Source organism: Mesocricetus auratus, unplaced genomic scaffold (assembly GCF_017639785.1).
Source record: "Mesocricetus auratus isolate SY011 unplaced genomic scaffold, BCM_Maur_2.0 Super-Scaffold_100007, whole genome shotgun sequence".
NCBI lineage: Eukaryota > Metazoa > Chordata > Mammalia > Rodentia > Cricetidae > Mesocricetus > Mesocricetus auratus.
In genome coordinates this window covers 72,464,881-72,483,629 of record NW_024429191.1, presented here as the reverse complement: position 1 = coordinate 72,483,629, position 18,749 = coordinate 72,464,881, and the positions used below count along the sequence as shown (strand labels likewise).

The 18,749-nt window shown below is 53.6% G+C and overlaps 1 protein-coding gene across 1 annotated transcript in view; it reads left to right on the top strand.

The window, feature by feature from the left end:
* The window catches only part of Cacna1g (calcium voltage-gated channel subunit alpha1 G), a 64,887-nt gene continuing 46,138 nt past the window's right edge, over window positions 1-18,749 (top strand). Inside the window, 9 exon segments of the mRNA XM_040749526.1 lie at window positions 1-784; window positions 7,651-7,762; window positions 7,953-8,086; window positions 8,417-8,514; window positions 10,560-10,719; window positions 11,640-11,940; window positions 12,109-12,201; window positions 14,633-15,416; window positions 17,171-17,544. Of these exon segments, the coding sequence (XP_040605460.1) occupies window positions 366-784; window positions 7,651-7,762; window positions 7,953-8,086; window positions 8,417-8,514; window positions 10,560-10,719; window positions 11,640-11,940; window positions 12,109-12,201; window positions 14,633-15,416; window positions 17,171-17,544 (2,475 nt within the window). The 5' untranslated portion in view covers window positions 1-365.

The following is an 18,749-nucleotide window of genomic DNA, read 5'->3' as shown; positions in this document are numbered from 1 at the left end:
GGCCCCCACCCCCTTCAAACCCACCCCCAAAGAGATCCCTCCTCCCCTCCCCCCGGCTGCCTCTGGCGCGGAGCCGGGACGATGCTGACCCCTTAGATCCTGCTCCAGCTGCGCCGAGGGAAGAGGGGGCGCCCCTCCCCGAACCCTTGCCCTCTACCGGGTGGCCCCTTTCTTCCTCCCTCTCTCGGGGGCTGCTTCGCCGAAGGTAGTGCCGATTCCGGCAACCGGAGCCTGGGCGCGAAGCGAAGAAGCCGGAACAAAGTGAGGGGAAGCCGGCCGGCTAGTCGGGGAGCCCCCGGGAACCCAGGGGAAGCGGGACTCTCGCCAGGCGGGGCTTCCCTGCGACCCGGCGCCCCGCGGGCAGCATGCCCCTGCGGGCAGGGGGAACAGGGCTGAACTGGCCCGCCTGGGGGCTCAGCGAGCTCTCTAGAGCCCCCCCACATGCTCCCCCGCCGGGGTCCCCCGGTTGCGTGAGGACACCTCCTCTGAGGGGCGCCGCTCGCCCCTCTTCGGACCCCCCCGGGGCCCCGGCTGGCCAGAGGATGGACGAGGAGGAGGATGGAGCGGGCGCCGAGGAGTCGGGACAGCCCCGGAGCTTCTCGCAGCTCAACGACCTGTCCGGGGCCGGGGGCCGGCAGGGGCCGGGGTCGACCGAAAAGGACCCCGGCAGCGCGGACTCCGAGGCGGAGGGGCTACCGTACCCGGCGTTGGCCCCTGTGGTTTTCTTCTACTTGAGCCAGGACAGTCGCCCGCGGAGCTGGTGTCTCCGCACGGTCTGTAACCCATATCCTTCGGGGCACCTCGATGGGCCGGACTAGGGGGTCCAAAGGGGGGCGGGTCGTGTTGCCAGAGGGAACCGAAAGCCAGGTGAGTTCGAGAAGTGAGCCTGGACTGTGGACAGTTGAGAAGGGGACTGCTGAGGAGAGGAGGGGGCGTCCGAATAGAAGCGGAGACTGGAGCAGGTCTGGTGGGTACCCCAGACGAGTCCCACCTCCGAATACACACACCTCAGTCTTCCTTGGGCGGGGGTGGGGGGATGGAGGATTGAAATCCAAGCTAGGAAAAGAGAGGAGACGTGACCCTCTGGTACGCAGCTGGATGCTCTACAGATGTGGGCAGAGGAGGGTCGTCATCCTCCAGATGTGGGCAGATTCAGGAGCCTGGGCTTTTTACTCCTCCAGCTCGCCCGCCGCGGGTTAGCGATCTGGGTTTGGTTTTCGAGTTTGGGGGCAGGGGTGGAGAGGAAGCTGCGGGGACGGAGGAGGGGAGACCGCAATCTCCTGGGGTTTCCTTATGCCCCCGCCCCAAAGTTTGCGGCGGATTCTAGGGTCCAGTCCCCCGACTTCATCCTTAGGGCTGAGGTTTTTACTGACCTAGCGGGAAATGAGGTGGGGGGGGCAGGTCCTGTCCCCCCCCCCCACGCCCTCCCAGTCCGCGGGTTGGAGGCACAACAAGGAGATTTCGGCGGCGGCTGATGTCAGGGGTGCAGAATGAGAACAAGATGTGGTGAAGGGGGAGCTGTCTGCCCCCAGAGCTGGACTGGAGCCCCTTTCAGAGAGAGCCCAATGCGGCCAGCGCCCTCCCCACCTCAATTCTTTATCAGATGTCGGGTGCCTAAGGTTGGGTTGGGGAGTTTTGTGCTTTTTTTTTCCCGTGGGGGGGGGAGGAGACTGACAAGAGCTCCGGAAAGTGGGGGATGGGATTAAGCTCGTTCACACACTACGCCTCTCCCCTTTCACAAATCAGAGTGTTCCAGCTGATGGCAGACCAGGTATGGGAAACCGCAGTCCTCTGAAAGTGTTGGGGGGACTGTCAGTGTGTTTGCTAAGAAGGACTGAGGTCGGGCACCCCAAGCCTACTCTGTGGCTGGGTTTTGGAAGTGCATGCCCCACATTCCAGGCAGATGAATTTTACTCCCCACCCTCACCTCTGCTTAGCCTGGAGCGGTAGGGAGCCCCTACTCCTCTAAAATCCTTAGCACAAAGCACTGGCTTGACTGACGCCCAGCTCTTGGGTGCCAGAAAAATGGGGGCTAGCTGTACTAATATCCCAGTGACCGAAAGCCTCTGTTAACTCTCTCCTTCCAGCCCAGAGGTTCTCTGGGACTCAGGGTGGGAGACCCCGCTTCCACCTTGTAGTTCCTGAGAGCCCAAGGCGGGCTCTGCTTTGGAGAACAGGGGCAGTGGTGCCGCCCTCCCTCTGCAGCGCGCTGCCTCTAGTGCGCAAAGCAGGATATAAGCTTGCGTCCCCCACCCCCTGCTCTACACTCTGAGTCTTTGAGGCGCTCCCCTAGTCATCCCTCCCGATACTTTGTCCCTTCCTTTCTTGCTCTCTGAGCCGAAGAAAGGAGAGCAGGGCACTCTGAGGTCTGTGGTCTCTCTAACTGCTAACAGACACATCTTTAATGGTGAGCCTCTATCCTAAGGTCCACTTGTCTGTGACCGAGATGGAAATGGGAAAAGAACCCCCCCCACGCTCCTAACCACACTGTGAATGAGAAAACCCCAGGAGTGCCTGTCATCACTTCCTCGGGGATCCTGGAGTGCCTGGAAGATCTTGTCTCCTCTCCCTTTCCATATCCCCTAAAAACAGACCTCTTGGCAAATATCTCTGCCCACTGGCTCTATCTCCAGGTGGAGGATCCGGAGGTAAATGCTTTCCTGGAAGGAGATAGTGACCAGGCTTATAAGAGGGAAGAGAGGTGGGAGTCTAGAGTTAATCTTGAGGTTAGGGAAATGGGCCCAATCTTGGGGGGTGGTGGTGGTCTTGGGTGTGTAGATCCTATTTATGTCCCTATATCTAGAACAGCTAGCAGAACTACTGAGGGTGTGCCGAGAACAATTTCTTGGTAAAGTGGGCTGCCTGGACTGTGCCCCCCATCATTCCAGTTCCAGTCCTATCCAAGTGACAAGGGCAGCTGTATTTCCACTTCGAGAGAGGGACTCTGAACCGCCCCCTATAGCTTGCCCCTTCCCCTTTCCCTCTTTTTGGTTTCTGTGAGGCTTCTGTTGGCTGCAGGAGTCCCCAATGTAGGTCATGAAGACATTGGTCATGAGGGACTTGAGGACAGTCTTATCCCCTTCCTCCAGTTAACCGAAGTTAGTCTTTTTTTCTTACTGTACTTTTCTTGGTCCCTTCCTCTTACAGCCTCATTAAGAGGCCACATTCCTAGAGTGGAGATCTAGACTCAGGTAAAAGTGTGTGTGTGTGTGTGTGTGTGTGTGTGTGTGTGTGTGTGTTGGGGAGGGAGGAAGGACAATAAGAGGAAGAAGGGACACAAAATTATATGTTCCTATACTGGGGAGAGCAGGGACTTGAGCCCCAACCAGCTCCCTGGCAGACCACAGCCTCCCAGGTTACAGGGAATGCTGGCCTTTGCTGTGTGTTTCTTACAATGTGAGGGCGTGCGTTTCCCCTCCCGGGAAGGAGTTCCTGAGCATTCCCTCTCGGGCTGTTGTGTCACATCTGGAAGTTTGTGTAGGAGTTTCTCCAAGCTCAGAGCCCAGCACAGCTTTTTCTCATTTGGAAATCACAGGCTGGCATTTGGGATGCCGAGAGAGGAGGGATGGGAGGGGGCCAGTGAAGGAGAGGGGAGCCTGCCAGGAGTTTGGGGGGAGGAGAAGGGGGAGGCCTGAGAGGCAGGAGTCCTAATGGCTTCCAGAAGTGAATGTGAGTGTGGGGCGGTGTGTCACTGTGTGTGTCTGAGTGTGTGTCTCTAGAAGGGAGGAGGCCCTAGGAATTTCTCTAGTCTTCCTTGCCATTGTCCCAGTGCCCCAAGTCTTCCTATTCTTAGAGGATTCTCCACTGGGTCCTCAGAGGAAGTGTGTGTGGGGGGGACGTTGTTTGAATCTCATATGTGCCCTCATCCCATTTCCAAACCCTAGACCATCTAGAGTAGATTCTGGGAGAAGGGCTAGAACAGAGGATTCAGCGAATTGGGGCGGGGGGGGGGGGGGAGGGATCTTTGGCAATCTGTCCCAGATCCTGCTTCCTTCTGGGTCACACTGACTCCTTTGCACACACTCTGCTGCACTGCTGGGGGACTCCCCATCACCCCTAGTGCCAGTTGGAGCCATTCCTGGGATTACCCCTCCACTCTGCCCCCCTCTATTGCTCCCGCCCCAGCTCTCACCCCGCCCTGCCTGCCTTAGTCGGGATGGCGACAGACACACTGCTCACATACACACATACTGCACACACACACACACACACACACACACACACACACACACACAGAGTCACAGACGTTTGAATCAGATTTCTGGCCTATTTCCCCTCCCAAAGATTCCAGTGGCCCTCTCTCTTGTGTCTCTGTGTCTCCTGTCTCTGTCTCTGGGTGGGGCTGGCTGCCTTTCGGGCAGGCTTCAGTTTTCAGTTTAGTTGGAAATCTCTCTCCCCACACACCCACACACCAAAGCTGGGGGTGCATAGGAAACAGGCTAGTTAGAGGGAGGGGGCCTCTGCTGGGGAATACCCTTTTTTGAAGGAAAAAAAAACCCAAAAACAAAAAAGTACAGGCCATCAGACTGAACTCCTGAATCTTCTTCAACCCAAGAGAGCATTGGACCCCATAGAACATCAACCTCTCTGTGGGATGGGTGAGGCAAGGACCTAGCCCCCACCCCCTAATTCTTACTAGAAGGTCAGAATTCTTGGGTCCAGGCCAATTTCCTCCTTAGTGTTCCTTAGTGTCACATTTCCAGACTTCTGGAAGAGAGGGAGGGAGGCAGCTAGAAGGTCCGCTTGCTGTCTGGGTTCATACCCCAGGCCCAGGGCCTTAGATCTATAATTTCCAGGCTAGCAAAAGCTGTGTCTAGATAAAAAAACCTATGGAGAGACTCATTTGTGGATATAACATGCTCTATTTCCCTCTCCCAGGAGGGAGAGGAGGGGGAGGGATGGTAGAAAGGTCCTCTTCTGTCATCCTCTTTTTCTCTGCCTTTGATGGTGGGCTGTGGGAAGGAGAAAGATCCTCCCCTTTTCTGCTCCCACCCTTTGGGATCCACTCCAGCCCGGACAGTCACCATAGCAACAGTAGACATGTGACTGCACAGGTCTCTCATAGTCACTATGGCAACCACTGTCCCCCGTTCCCTTGGTTACCATGGGAATCTGTCACATGGTTCCCCCCAACCTGATAACCTGTGGGTCTCCCTGCTTATCTTTCCTTGCATGAGAACAAGAGAGCAGTCTGGGCAAGGGGAAAGCATGTGTAAGGGGGGGGGGTGTCTCTTTAATCACCATGGCAACAAATCGACACCACCTGGTGACACATTCTCCTGTTGTTATGGCAACAGAAGAGTATCACAGTGACATACTGCCATGTTTCCAAGGAAACAAGCCCCACCCTGAGAAGGGTGAAAGACCCTGTTAGATATTCCCCTATTTAAATTACGCTAGATTTTCCTGTCCCTTTATACTTAGCTACAGTGAAGGGGAAGGCAGAGTACAAGGCATGTTACCTAGGTGCAGGCTGGATTGCCAAGAGGCCTGGAGAAGGCAGTTTTGGTTAGGAGCCTGATGTGGGGTTATCTGGGGGCAGATTCTGACTGTCAGAGGCCCCAGTCTGGGCCTGTCAAAAGAAGGGGCCATGTCCTTTGTAGGGTCAACTCGGTTACTCCTGACATCACTGTAATTGATTTGTCAGAGCTTAGGGAAACATCAGGAAAACATGAATGGGGAGGCACATCTGGCTTCTAGATTGGCAGATGAGTGATTGATGCATTAGTCCAGTCATTCATTCACTCTTCCATTCATTCTTCCTGCGCACTGATCATCTGCTACGGGCTACGTATTACACTGGACTCTGTAGTGTGGCTATGTTAAGGATGTAGCCGAGTATCCCTACCTGCCAGGAGCCTATAGCCAGCAATGGAGAGCCAAGCACATGGATGGCTTAACTCGGTGGAGTGAGTCACTGCCATTAGATGTCCAGATGAATATCCTGGAGCCCTTTTACCCCACCATCGTTCTCATGGGCCCCTCCTAGGTGCTGCTTCTCCTACAGAGAGGAGTGGGCTAGCTTGGAGAGCACAGACCAGTTATTAAGGGTAATTGTATCCTTTCCCTTCCAAGTGGTGGCTTCCTCCCTGTCTCCCTGTTTTCCAGAGTGACCCCTGGCTGACCCCCATTCTGGAGAGAGATCCCTCGGCTACACTCAGGAAAACAGCCTCATAGAAACACTTTCATTTCCCCCGCTCACCTACTGCCCCCGCTTCAAACCTAGGATTTTATTTTGCTTTCTTACTCCCATTTTTTAAAAAGGAAAACGGAAATGTCTTAGGACTTCGAGGGTGCTAGGCACAGGTGGTGACACCAATGTGCACCCACGAGAAAAGAGCCTGCTGACAGGAATGGGGAGGGCTTCAAGGGGGTTGAGGGAGAAGTCAAGTGTTTGGAGACTCAGCACAGTGGTGGAGGCCATCTGGGAGGATGGTTTTTGGGTCTCTGAATCTTCCTGATTGTCTCTTCCTGCCTGGTGGAAGCCTTCTCATCCCAGAAGCAAGGCTACAACAGGAAGGGTTCATGGGCTCAGGGCCCTGAGTCGACTGGCTGGGCAGGTAGCAGGCTGCCACAAGCCCTTCCTCTTTCCTTCCTAGACTCTGCTTGTTTCTGGTTTCTTTGCTCTTTCTGCCTCACTCCTGTTTTTCCATGAGGAAGCTAGGCTGTCTTGTTGTTCTTCTGTGGGGTCCAGGGCCTGGAACCTTCTGTATCCGGAGGTCATCTTCTAGATCCTCATGCCAATGGGCTGAAGGTGAGCCAAACCTCTCAACGGAGCTCACCACGCAGAATTCCCTCTGCCCCTATCTGCTTGGGTCTGGGTTAGAAGGTACAAGAGGTGTGACAGTGTTTGCCCGGCCACACGTATGGTGCTACTGTCCACTCTGCGCAGCATGGACCTTGATTCCAAAAGGTATGAATGTAACTAAAGGTTGAGGACTTGGAGAAGCCAGGGAGCTGGTGGTTGGAGAGAGAGCCTTGGGTTCCTGTAAAGTGGCAAGGGGGTCAGGGATACAGATGTGGGCTTTCCTTCTGGTACCAGGGCTATCCTGAGTCCCCGCCTGCCTGAGTAGTTGTAGTGCCGGGAAGATAATGGAGTAGACCAAGAGCTTGGAAGCCTCAATCTCATCTTGGCTTCTTGAGCAACTTTGGCATATGACTTGGCTTCAGCTCTCTGGGTCTTGCTGTCCTTGGGTTGTGGGGAATAAAATGATCCACCCTGGATGCTTCATGGGGCTGTTGTGAGCAGCAATCGTGGCATTGTGTGAAAGTGCGTGGTAAACTGTAAGGCAGGCTTAATCCGACTGTAGGTTTGTGTAACACATTCGCATACATTATCTCACTTGCTTCTCACATCTACCCAGTTCGGTGGGGAGAGGAGGCTCAGATTCACAGCAGACTCATGGAGCCTGGCATTTCCACAAGCACAATCAATTCTATTCCCTACATGGCTTGTGCAAATAGTCAGGGTATTTATGGCTTCCTCTACCTTACAAATGAGGAAAATGGGGCCGGAGAGATAAAATGGCCATCTCAGCTCTAGTGTTTCCAAAGGCGTTGGAAGGTTAATTGACAGGTAGCAAGTGTTAGGTGTGGCATGGGAGGCACCTTCAACTCACTATGGATAGCTGTTTCCTTGACACCTGATACCTGGTTCGAGCGCATCAGCATGTTGGTCATTCTGCTCAACTGTGTGACTCTGGGTATGTTCAGGCCGTGTGAGGACATTGCCTGTGACTCCCAGCGCTGCCGGATCTTGCAGGTGAGTGTGTGTGTGTGTGTGTGTGTGTGTGTTTCTGTCTGTCTGTGTTAGAGGAAGGGGTGAGTGGTTCTTGGATTTTAAAGCCCTGGATTCTGTTCTGCCAGAAGCCCTGATCCACTGGTGGGCATTGGGTAGGGTGGGTGTGTCCCCCATTCACCTCAGTTTTAGCAGCCTCTCCTCCCCACTTTAGGCCTTCGATGACTTCATCTTTGCCTTCTTTGCTGTGGAAATGGTGGTGAAGATGGTGGCCTTGGGCATCTTTGGGAAGAAATGTTACCTGGGAGACACTTGGAACAGGCTTGACTTCTTCATTGTCATTGCTGGGTGAGGGCTTGGGTTAGGGTGGGAGAGCATTGGACAGGTCTCCTGCCCGTCCGGCTGTCCACTCTGCCAAGGCTGCCTGCTTGCAGTGCTCTGGTCTGTCCTCTGAATCCCACAGTGTTCCTTTTGGGTCTGCTCCCCTCTGAAGAGACTGTCATTGCTTGGGGGTGTCCATGCCCCCTAGACAGAGAGTTGGTCTTCAGCTTCCCTTGGTGGAGGAGAGGGAAGAGTCCTAGGTCATCCTGCCACCTCACAGCAGGATTCTTTACTGGCGTCTCTCACGTGGAGTTGGCCTCAAACTCAAAGGGCCTCCTTCCCGGCCCCTCCCCACAGGATGCTGGAGTACTCGCTGGACCTGCAGAACGTCAGCTTCTCCGCAGTCAGGACAGTCCGTGTGCTGCGACCGCTCAGGGCCATTAACCGGGTGCCCAGTGAGTGACCCCTTAGCCCTCACCCCTGGACAGAGGGCCCTCGGAGGAAATGTGGCACATGCATCATGACCTGACCATTTGAAGCCGAGGCGGAAACAGGCACAGTAGGGACCCAGTCAGAGCCTCTCACCCTGGTGGTATCACTAGGAAAGCTCTCTGGGAAAACCTCCACTGCACTCATTTCAGCCAGGCTACCTGTCAGACTCTTAGAAACACCTCAGATGACCCCAATTCCAGGGGAATAAGGGTGGGTGGGGACCAATGGAGAGACCATCAGACCAGCAGGAGGGGACACAAATTGTTAATGGTCGTTTGTCTTCACTGGTGCAACCGTACTGGCACTAAATACCAGTTCTCTCAAGACAAGGCCACTCCACGCCTTATCCTCCGGCTGTGGTTGCATTCCCCCACCCCCCCCACCCCTTTCCAACTCTTGCAGTGACTGCCGAGACCATTATCTAAATTAAACCGCATTGGTTTCTGGAGCCAGCAAAGGTTTGGCAGCTTCAGCTCCCCTGACATTCTGCCCCTCCCTCTTTGCAGGCCCCCTTTGCAATTCCTCAACCTACACAAGCTGTGGATGGTCCCCACTGGGGCCTCAGGAGGGGGCGCTGTGCCTGATGCTGCAGTAGCGGTGTGTGTGTGTGTGTGTGTGTGTGTGTGTGTGTGTGTGTGTGTGAGAGAGAGAGAGACAGAACGAGAGAGAGAGAGAGAGAGAGAGAGAGAGAGAGAGAGAGAGAGAGAGAGAGAGAGAGAGAGAGAGAGGAGGGAGAGATTTGGCTACCTCTGGGAGGGCAAAGCTTCTGAGTAGGGGAGGGTGAGGGCATGGTTGATGATGTTAACGGAGATCCAGGAGAGGGGTGTGGCTAGCCGCCTCTCCCAGGTGACAGCTGCTAGATTGATAGACCTGAGACTAACCACTGCTGTAATTCCCTTAATGTAAGCCCTGAGGAATTGATCTCAGTTGGAGCTCAGAGGAACTGAAGAAGGATGGGAGGAGCTGAGGGGGACAAGGACTGGCTGGTCTGGTCAGTGTAGGGTGACTGTAGTCACCAAGATTAATCAGTTGCTGTGTTATTGTTTAGAACCCTTACCTCAGGGGGAGCAGGGCCCACACGGGGCACTTTGGGGGTCAAATGGGCCACTAGAGGTCCATCAGTTTGACAAGGACTTAGAAGGTCCAGGTCTCCTAAAGGCTAGTTCAAGTATTTGGGCTACTGAGGTCTCGACCTGGAGTGAGGAAGGGGAATGGATCCCCAATGGGGCTTTTATTTGGGAGTGGAGATGCAATGGCTTTGCCCTTGGAGGAAGCATTAACTGCTATAGTCCCAAGAAGACAGAGTTGTCACTCTTCAAACCCTGATTTTAAGATTGAGACCCAGCAGGAAACAGAGACACAGGGAACAAGAGGGGATGGAGGGGGCTCAGGAACCTGGTAAAGTGCTGGTCATCTTGGCTGCCTTCCAGCCTTCCTCCAGGTTTGTCTCAGTTTCCCCAGTGGCCCCTGGAACCATCACTTAGGAAGGTCAGGTGACTGTGTCTGGTGAGAGAAGGAAGTGGGAGTGTGTGTGTGTGTGTGTGTGTGTGTGTGTGTGTGTGTGTGTGTGCGTGCGCACTTGTGCCTTGGGGAGCAGGATTTGGAAGCACAAAAACCTAAATTTAAGTCCTGGCGCCTACATTTAGCAGCTACTATCCTGAGCATCTCACGTCACTTCTGGGAGCCTCAGACTTCTCATCTGTAAATTGGGGGTGATATCATCAGCCCTGTGGTGACAATGGGAGAGTGAGGTGGGACTCAGAACCTGAGAGGGCTTTGGAAACCACAGTTACTCTGGATAGGTGTTGGTACCATACAGCATGGGTGGACTGAGGGAGCTTCAAGGAATGCCTGGGGGAGTTAGGGTTGTCTGCCGGTCTCCCCTCCAGCTTAAACTGGTCCTTCTAGTATCCCCGGTGGGCCTTCGTGGGGACGACTGCCAGGCCTGTGGCCCTCGGCCTATGTGGGCCAGACTGGAACCCCCAGCATGGCTCTTCTGCCCCCACAGGCATGCGTATCCTCGTCACATTGCTGCTGGACACCTTGCCTATGCTGGGCAATGTCCTGCTGCTCTGTTTCTTCGTCTTTTTCATCTTTGGCATCGTCGGTGTCCAGCTGTGGGCAGGGCTGCTTCGGAACCGATGTTTCCTCCCTGAGAATTTCAGCCTGTGAGTGGTGGACCTGGTGGGTGATGGCCTGGGGGGTATGGACCTCTCTTACTCCCAAGCTTTCTGTTTCTATGAATATAAATGTTCTCACATCCAACTTGCATTTGGCTCTCAAGCCTAGCTACACATTGGAATAACCTGGGACATTTTAAAGGCCTGATGCCTAGGTATGCCTTCCAGAAATCCCCATTGCACTGACCTTTGGTTCAACTCAGATATAGGCATTTAAAAAGCCCTCCAGAAGTCAGGCACAGTGATGCACATCTTCAATCTCAGAACTCTGGAGAAAGGGTTGAGTGAATCTGAATTTCAGGCTGGCTTAGCCTACATAGTGAGTTCCAGGCCAGTCAGAGATACACAGTGGGACACTGCCACAAGAGAAAGAAATGGGGGTGGGGTGAGGAGGAGGAGAGACTCCCTGAGGGCTAGGGATGTGGCTCAGTTGGTAGAGTATTTGCCTAGCATACACAAAACCCAGGGTTCCACCCCTAGCACCCCATAAACCGAGTGTTGTAGTGCACACCTGTGATCCCAGTGCTCAGGAGGCAGAGACACAAATCACAAATTCATAATCATGTGGCTACATAGATTGGAAGCCAGCCTGGAAAACATGCAAGAGATGGCAAAGGGATGGGGGCGGGGTGGAGAAAACGCTTCCCAAGATCTTTACTTGCAACCAAGTTGGAAAACCACTTCCCTGCTGTAATCTCTGGACTCTGGAGTTCCCTAGCAAGCTCTCATGTCCCTCAGTGCTCCCGTCCCTGTCCATAAGGCCCTGTTCTGTCCAATCTCCTCTCCCACTTTAGGTCTGGCTTATTCTTTCTGTGCCTCGGTGTACACACACCAGCCTTTCCTTCCTTGGCTTCTCTGTGGGGAACCCTACTCCCCAACCTTATCTCTGCCTCTCCCTCACCCTGCAGCCCCTTGAGCGTGGACCTGGAGCCTTACTATCAGACAGAGAATGAAGATGAGAGTCCCTTCATCTGCTCCCAGCCTAGGGAGAATGGCATGCGATCCTGCAGGAGCGTGCCCACGCTGCGTGGGGAAGGTGGTGGCGGCCCACCCTGTGGTCTGGACTATGAGGCCTATAACAGTTCCAGCAATACCACCTGCGTCAACTGGAACCAATACTATACCAACTGCTCTGCAGGCGAGCACAATCCCTTCAAAGGCGCCATCAACTTTGACAACATCGGCTATGCCTGGATCGCCATCTTCCAGGTGGGGCCACGTGGGCCCTAGAGTGTTCCCCAGAACAGTCCCAGGACACAGCGTAGACTGGGAGTGCTCATCCACTGGGCTAGGGTGGTGGCCATGGCCTGGGTGGAGGAGACTGAAGGAGGCTTTAGCGGCCCCGGCCAGAGTCAGCTGTCTCTCTTGCCTCCTCAGGTCATCACCCTGGAGGGCTGGGTCGACATCATGTACTTTGTGATGGATGCTCATTCCTTCTACAACTTCATCTACTTCATCCTCCTCATCATCGTGAGTGACTCCTTCAGCCCTCGGGGGATGGGAGATCATGGGGATGCAGACGGAACAGTGAACAGAGGGCGAGTTCTTAGCTCTCAGGTCCTATAGAGGTGGTGGCATTTGTCATGCTGTGGGAAGGACATCGGGTGGGTCAGGAGAAATCCAAGACTCTACCACTTACTACTGTTAGGACCTTCGCAAGTCACCCTCTTCGAGGCCCTAGCCCCACTATAGGCTTCTGATTCTTCACCCATAAAGTAGAGGGTTCTCAACCCACAATGTGTCATCACCTTCCCTAGGGGTGCCCAGAAATGGCCGAGTGTGGTTCTGACTTCATGAGCTCTAGGGGAGCTCTGCCAACATTCTGTTGGAAAAGAGAAAGAAAGATGTTAAGCATCCCGAAATACTTGCAAGCAAAGAATCGTACACCCAGAATTCCAATCAGTATTGAGAAATACTTGTGAGATCTCTTATTCTTTCCAGCTCTGAAATTCCAAGGCTTTCTGAAAGCAGAAGACAGACCAAAGCAGTATCATTTAATCATTTTAATCACTACCAGTCATAGTAGATGCTTTCATGGCTACCACTTACAGCTGATATTTATTGAGCACTTACTGTGTGCCAGCCATTGCTCCCCGAGGGTTGGGCATTTCATCCTCCCCATGATCTCATTGCCACCTTTGTGTTTCCAAGCAAGGAAAACGACTTTCCCTCATTTGTCTGGCTCCACCATGTGCCTTGTCTAAGCTGCGGATCAGTCTTGCTGGAGAGCTCTGTCAATGACAATGCTGCTATTTTTCCTTATATGCCTCTGTGATGTGGCCAGAGCTCTAAAGTGTTGGCCACTGGTCCAAGATCGTGTAGGAAGTCGGGGCTAGAGCTGAGACATCAGGTCCAGGTTACCAGCTCCAAATCTAGTCCTTCCGTTTTCCCACGTCACCAAGAGGCCAATGCAGAGTCAGGTGGAGGGTCAGATGCTGACAGAAGGAGAACGACATTAAAAAGCCAGGTGTGGTGGCACACTCTTTTAATCCCAGCACTCAGGAGCCAGAGGCAGATAGATCTCTGTGAGTTCGAAGCCAGCCTGGTCTACAAAGCAAGTTCCAGGACAACCAAGGCTAACATAGAGAACCTGTCTTGAAAAACTTAAAAAAGAAATGAGATTAAGATCACTCAGCACAAGCTTCAGAAAGATGGGGACAGAATGAAGCTACTTTTGGGGAGAGAGACAGTGTGTAGGCTCTGGGAAAGGGTATGCTCCCAAGGTTACCATGACTTTTCCAGGGGTGAAAGAATGACCAAGCTTGGAGCAAAGCTTGACTGGGGACCTTTACCATCCCCGACCATTACCACAGTGATGAGGCAGGTACTTCAGGGTAGTGGCTCATCTGATAATTGTTGCTGTCCTCAGGCTTGCTTGAGTGGGGGAGGGGTAGACAGGGACATCAGGGGCCTAGTTTCCACTCTCCCACACACCTCCTGAAAATTCTTCCCAAACAGCTCTCTGGAATCACACTAGTGAAGCTAATTATCATAATTACTAGGACATGAGCTAGAGGAAAAAAAAAGCCCGCTTTGTCACCATAAATATTTATTTCCATCATTCAGGCTTGTTGTCTAAGCAATAGGTTACCCAGGGTCCTGGGGAAACTGAGGCATGGAGCTGGGGGCTGGGGAAGGATGGGCAAGTCAGAACGATGGCTTTGTTAGTGTGTGGGGCCCCTGTTCAGCTGGGGATATTGAAGTCCTGTGGTTGAGTCTCCCCCAAGGTCATGCAGCTAGACTTGAATCAAGTGGGAGAGTTATAAGTAAATCTCCAAGTTGAAGGTTTTCTGTCCCCAGTACTGCATTAATTGCTACAGCATTCTCTCCAGCTAGAAACTGGGGAGATGTCTTAGACTGTCCACGCACTTAAAGACTGGTAGCTGGACGGTATTGGCAAAGTATGCTATCACCAGCAGTAGCAGCACCCTGAACTCGCATAGGGCCGGGTTTCGGTCTTACTTAACTTGATCTGTACTAACTGAGTGATCCTGGGCTAATTTCTTTCTTTCTTTCTTTTTTTTTTTTTTTTGGTTTTTCGAGACAGGGTTTCTCTGTGGCTTTGGAGGCTGTCCTGGAACTAGCTCTTGTAGACCAGGTTGGCCTTGAACTCACAGAGATCCGCCTGCCTCTGCCTCCCGAGTGCTGGGATTAAAGGCGTGCGCCACCAACGCCCGGCCTGGGTTAATTTCTTGACCAGTCTGCACTTCAGTTTCATCAGTGTTCTGATGAAGAGTAAAAAAGTGCCTGCTCCCCAAATTATCATGACAACAAAATGGGATGGCTCCTGGACAGCTGCAAACCCCATGTCTGGCCCACAACAAATTCATTGATTGTGGCAGCTGCCACCAAGATTCGCTTTTCTTCAGGACATCTCCTCTTTCTGTCCCCACCCCTGCAGGTGGGCTCCTTCTTCATGATCAACCTGTGCCTGGTGGTGATTGCCACACAGTTCTCCGAGACCAAGCAGCGGGAGAGCCAGCTGATGCGGGAGCAGCGTGTACGGTTCCTGTCCAACGCCAGCACCCTGGCAAGCTTCTCCGAGCCAGGCAGCTGCTATGAGGAGCTGCTCAAGTACCTGGTGTACATCCTCCGCAAAGCAGCCCGCAGGCTGGCCCAGGTCTCTAGGGCTGCAGGTGTGCGGGCTGGGTTGCTTAGCAGCCCAGTGGCTCATGGTGGGCAGGAGTCCCAGCCCAGTGGCAGCTGTTCTCGCTCACACGGCCGTCTGTCTGTCCACCACCTGGTGCACCACCATCACCACCATCATCACCACTACCACCTGGGTAATGGGACGCTCAGAGTTCCCCGGGCCAGCCCAGAGATCCAGGACAGGGATGCTAATGGGTCTCGTCGGCTCATGCTGCCACCACCCTCTACACCCACTCCCTCTGGGGGCCCTCCGAGGGGTGCGGAATCTGTACACAGCTTCTACCATGCCGACTGCCACTTGGAGCCAGTCCGTTGCCAGGCACCCCCTCCCAGGTCCCCATCGGAGGCATCTAGCAGGACTGTGGGTAGTGGGAAGGTATACCCCACTGTGCACACCAGCCCTCCACCAGAGATGCTGAAGGATAAGGCACTAGTGGAGGCGGCCCCCAGTCCTGGGCCCCCCACCCTCACCAGCCTCAACATCCCACCTGGGCCCTTCAGCTCCATGCACAAGCTACTGGAGACACAGAGTACGGGTGAGAGCGTGGGTGGGGGTGCTGGGACCCCACAGGTGGAGGCTGGGTGGTAATCTAGAAGACTGGGGGTCTGGAGTGTGAGGATCCAGGGCCCAGAGCCTCGTTTCTCATGCTGCTTCTTGTACCGCTGGCATCTTCAACCAGTTCTATTATTTCTTTTGAGCCCAAGTTGTTTCATCTGTTAAATTGGGAACTACGATTACTGTACATATATTACTACATTGTAGGAGTGATGTTAGTTGTTATACGTGCATACCTATCGTGTGCCGCAGTCTAAGGCTTTGGCCATAATGTCTAACTACTGCTGCCTGATGATGTGCCTGTCACATGCTTTGCAGGCAAGATCTTCTTGAGTCCTCTGGACAGGTTGGTAGTAAGTCTGCATGCACCCTTGCTGTGTGCATAGAAAAAAAGGTGGCTAAGAGTGTTGGTGAGTGTGACCTCGAGACCATCTGACTCTGCAGCCCACTCCATGTCCTTTGTCACAAGGCTCAGTGGGGGGAAATGGTGTGTGACTGTGGCAGTCTGGTGCCTCACAAGGTGACTGCTGTAAACAGAGAGACTTGGAGCAGGAGCCCTGAAAGCCGCCAGCTGGGGGTGGAACATGGGTCACCTGGGGGATTGTGATGCTTGCTGCTTGTAGGCTGGCTGCCCATGCAGACACAGCCTGGGACCTGTGTTTCAGGGAGGATGTGGTGACAGAAAGCAACAGGATATGTGAGATGTCCCCTGGGAGTGTATGTGTAGACCACAACTCTCCCGCTGCCCTGCCATGGGTGTGGACCAGTCATGCCTCGCACACAGGCTTCCATTTCCCACTGTGTAATAGGTGGGATTGAGGCTATCACTACCGTGGGGGCTTACCAATGGCCTGTGGTGTCCAAATACATCCAGAAGGGGGACACAGCATTTTGTGTCTACCAGGGGTCAGACCTTGAGTCAAGGATCTCCTTGCACTTGCTTTACCTGAGTAGTATCTGAGGTGTCATTCATTTCTCGTATTCTGTGAGCCAAACAGGATTTAGACGGACAGAGATGCCTTGAGACATGTCCCTGTGTGTATTCAGAGCACATCTGTTATACAATGTGTGCTTGTGGGCATGAAAGAAGTGGAGGGGGTGTTCCATGTGTGTGTGTGTGTACATGTATCTGATTTACAATCACTTGGATTTGGCACCTACACATGCACACATGTACATGGGTCTGGTATATAAGCATTGGATGGCATGAATGTGTTTGCTGTGTGTGTGCATGTGTGTTTGTGTATTGTGGTGTACAGATTGCATGTTCTCACTACACATATGCACAGTATGTGCATGTAGTGGGTATGTATGTGAGTCTGGTATGTGTGATGAAAAGTGTGCGTGTGTGGGTGGGTCCCAAAGATCCCCTGGGAGGTGCTACTCAGCACTGTGTGGGTGCAGGCCTACACGCTCTAGGGAGGGGAGATGGTCTAGGCTCCTGGCAGAAAGCTCCTAGGACATAGGGCATAGTTCCATAGGACATAGCTGCACAGGATCACAGAAGACATGGTGGCTACCTCTCTACCTCAATCCTAGGATCCTCAGAAGTGACCATCAATAGGGTGCTATTGACATTGGATATTTTGTTTTTCAGGAATACCCCATTCACTAAGTGCCTATCATACCTGTCAATGTAACGCCCAGCCTCTTTCCACAGGCTCTACATCCTCTTAGGGCAGGGGAGCTCCTGGTGAGCATCTTGATCCTCTAACCCCTACTCTTTTGTTCCAGGGACCTGCCATAGCTCCTGTAAGATCTCCAGCCCTTGCTCCAAGGCAGACAGTGGAGCCTGTGGGCCAGACAGTTGCCCCTACTGCGCCCGGACGGGGGCAGGGGAGCCAGAGTCTGCTGACCATGAGCCTGACTCTGACAGTGAAGCTGTGTATGAGTTCACACAGGATGCTCAGCACAGTGACCTCCGGGACCCCCACAGACGGCGGCAGCGGAGCCTGGGCCCAGATGCAGAGCCTAGTTCTGTGCTGGCTTTCTGGAGACTCATCTGTGACACATTCCGGAAGATCGTAGATAGCAAATACTTTGGCCGGGGAATCATGATCGCTATTCTGGTCAATACACTCAGCATGGGCATCGAGTACCACGAGCAGGTAAGGATGCAGCCCAGGCTGGCTCAAAATAATTGCTTCTTCCCTAGGGTTGAGTTCTGTTAGTGTTGGAGTGTCTGGGAGAAGGGAGTGAAGAGAGGAAGTGATGGGTGGGGCATCTAGAGGGTGAGCACAATGATTGACACATGCTTTCTGAATTTGGAGGTTGCCCAGGCGGGAGCAGGTATGTTCTGTCTGGGAAGGGGTCCCAGAAGAGGGAGGCTTTATGTGCATATGCAATGAGCATCTCATGTGGCAATAAGCCACCAGAAGAGACTTGGGTCTTTGGAGAAGGCAAGGCAGACAGGAGAGATGTGTTATCTCAGTAAGTAGAGGGTGATTGACAGGCAGGAGGGTCATTCAGGTAGAGATGAGGGATTGGCTGTGTTATTGGCGGCGCCTGAGAGATTATCAGGGTGCAGCTGCAAGGCTGTCTTGGCATGGCCTCAGGTCGGAGCCTTGCTGTGAATTGGGGTGGCTCTGGGAAGATAAGAGTGCCCAGAATGGCCAGGCGGCTAGAAATCATGGCGCTTGAGGAGCTGCTCCAAGGAGCAGGGTGTTTAGTCAGGAGAAGAGGCTCAGCAGGGATGGTGAGCTGTCTTCAAATATTTGAAGGACTATCATGTGGAAGAGGGAAGCTTGTTCTGTGGGTTGACGACTGCCAGCTCCGGATCTGGGCTTAGAGGAGGAAGCTACCTCCAAGCTGTGCAGATGGAAAGTGTGGCCGAGTGGAGGGACTGCACTGACCTGGGCTGTCTAAAGAGGTTGGCCAGTAGTGACGTGCGTAGGTCCTTCCATGTTTTTCTCCCTCATACTGTTCATCTGGGTGCTCTTGCCACCCTGGGGCAGCAGGGAAGAAACTGGCCACCAGAGCCTCTCTTTTCCTGGTTTGGAAATGAGCATGTGTACCCCTCATTCCAGATCCCCATGCCGAGACAGAGGAGGCACTGAGAGCTTGTGACCGTCCAGCATGACGTTGGAGGGGTGTCTCAACCAGTAGGGGCGTAGCCAGAGAGTGTGAAGTCAGTAGAATGTTCACTTTCCAGAGGGTTCCAAAGCCCACATAGCCTCACCCCACCGACCTCTGGCCTGGAAGTGTCATGAGCATTTGGCTCTTACTTAAACTGCCCTGTCTGGCCAGGCATACCCGTCGCTTATCACATCTCATAGGCTTCATCCTCCCTTGTTGAAGGACCCAGTATGGAGCA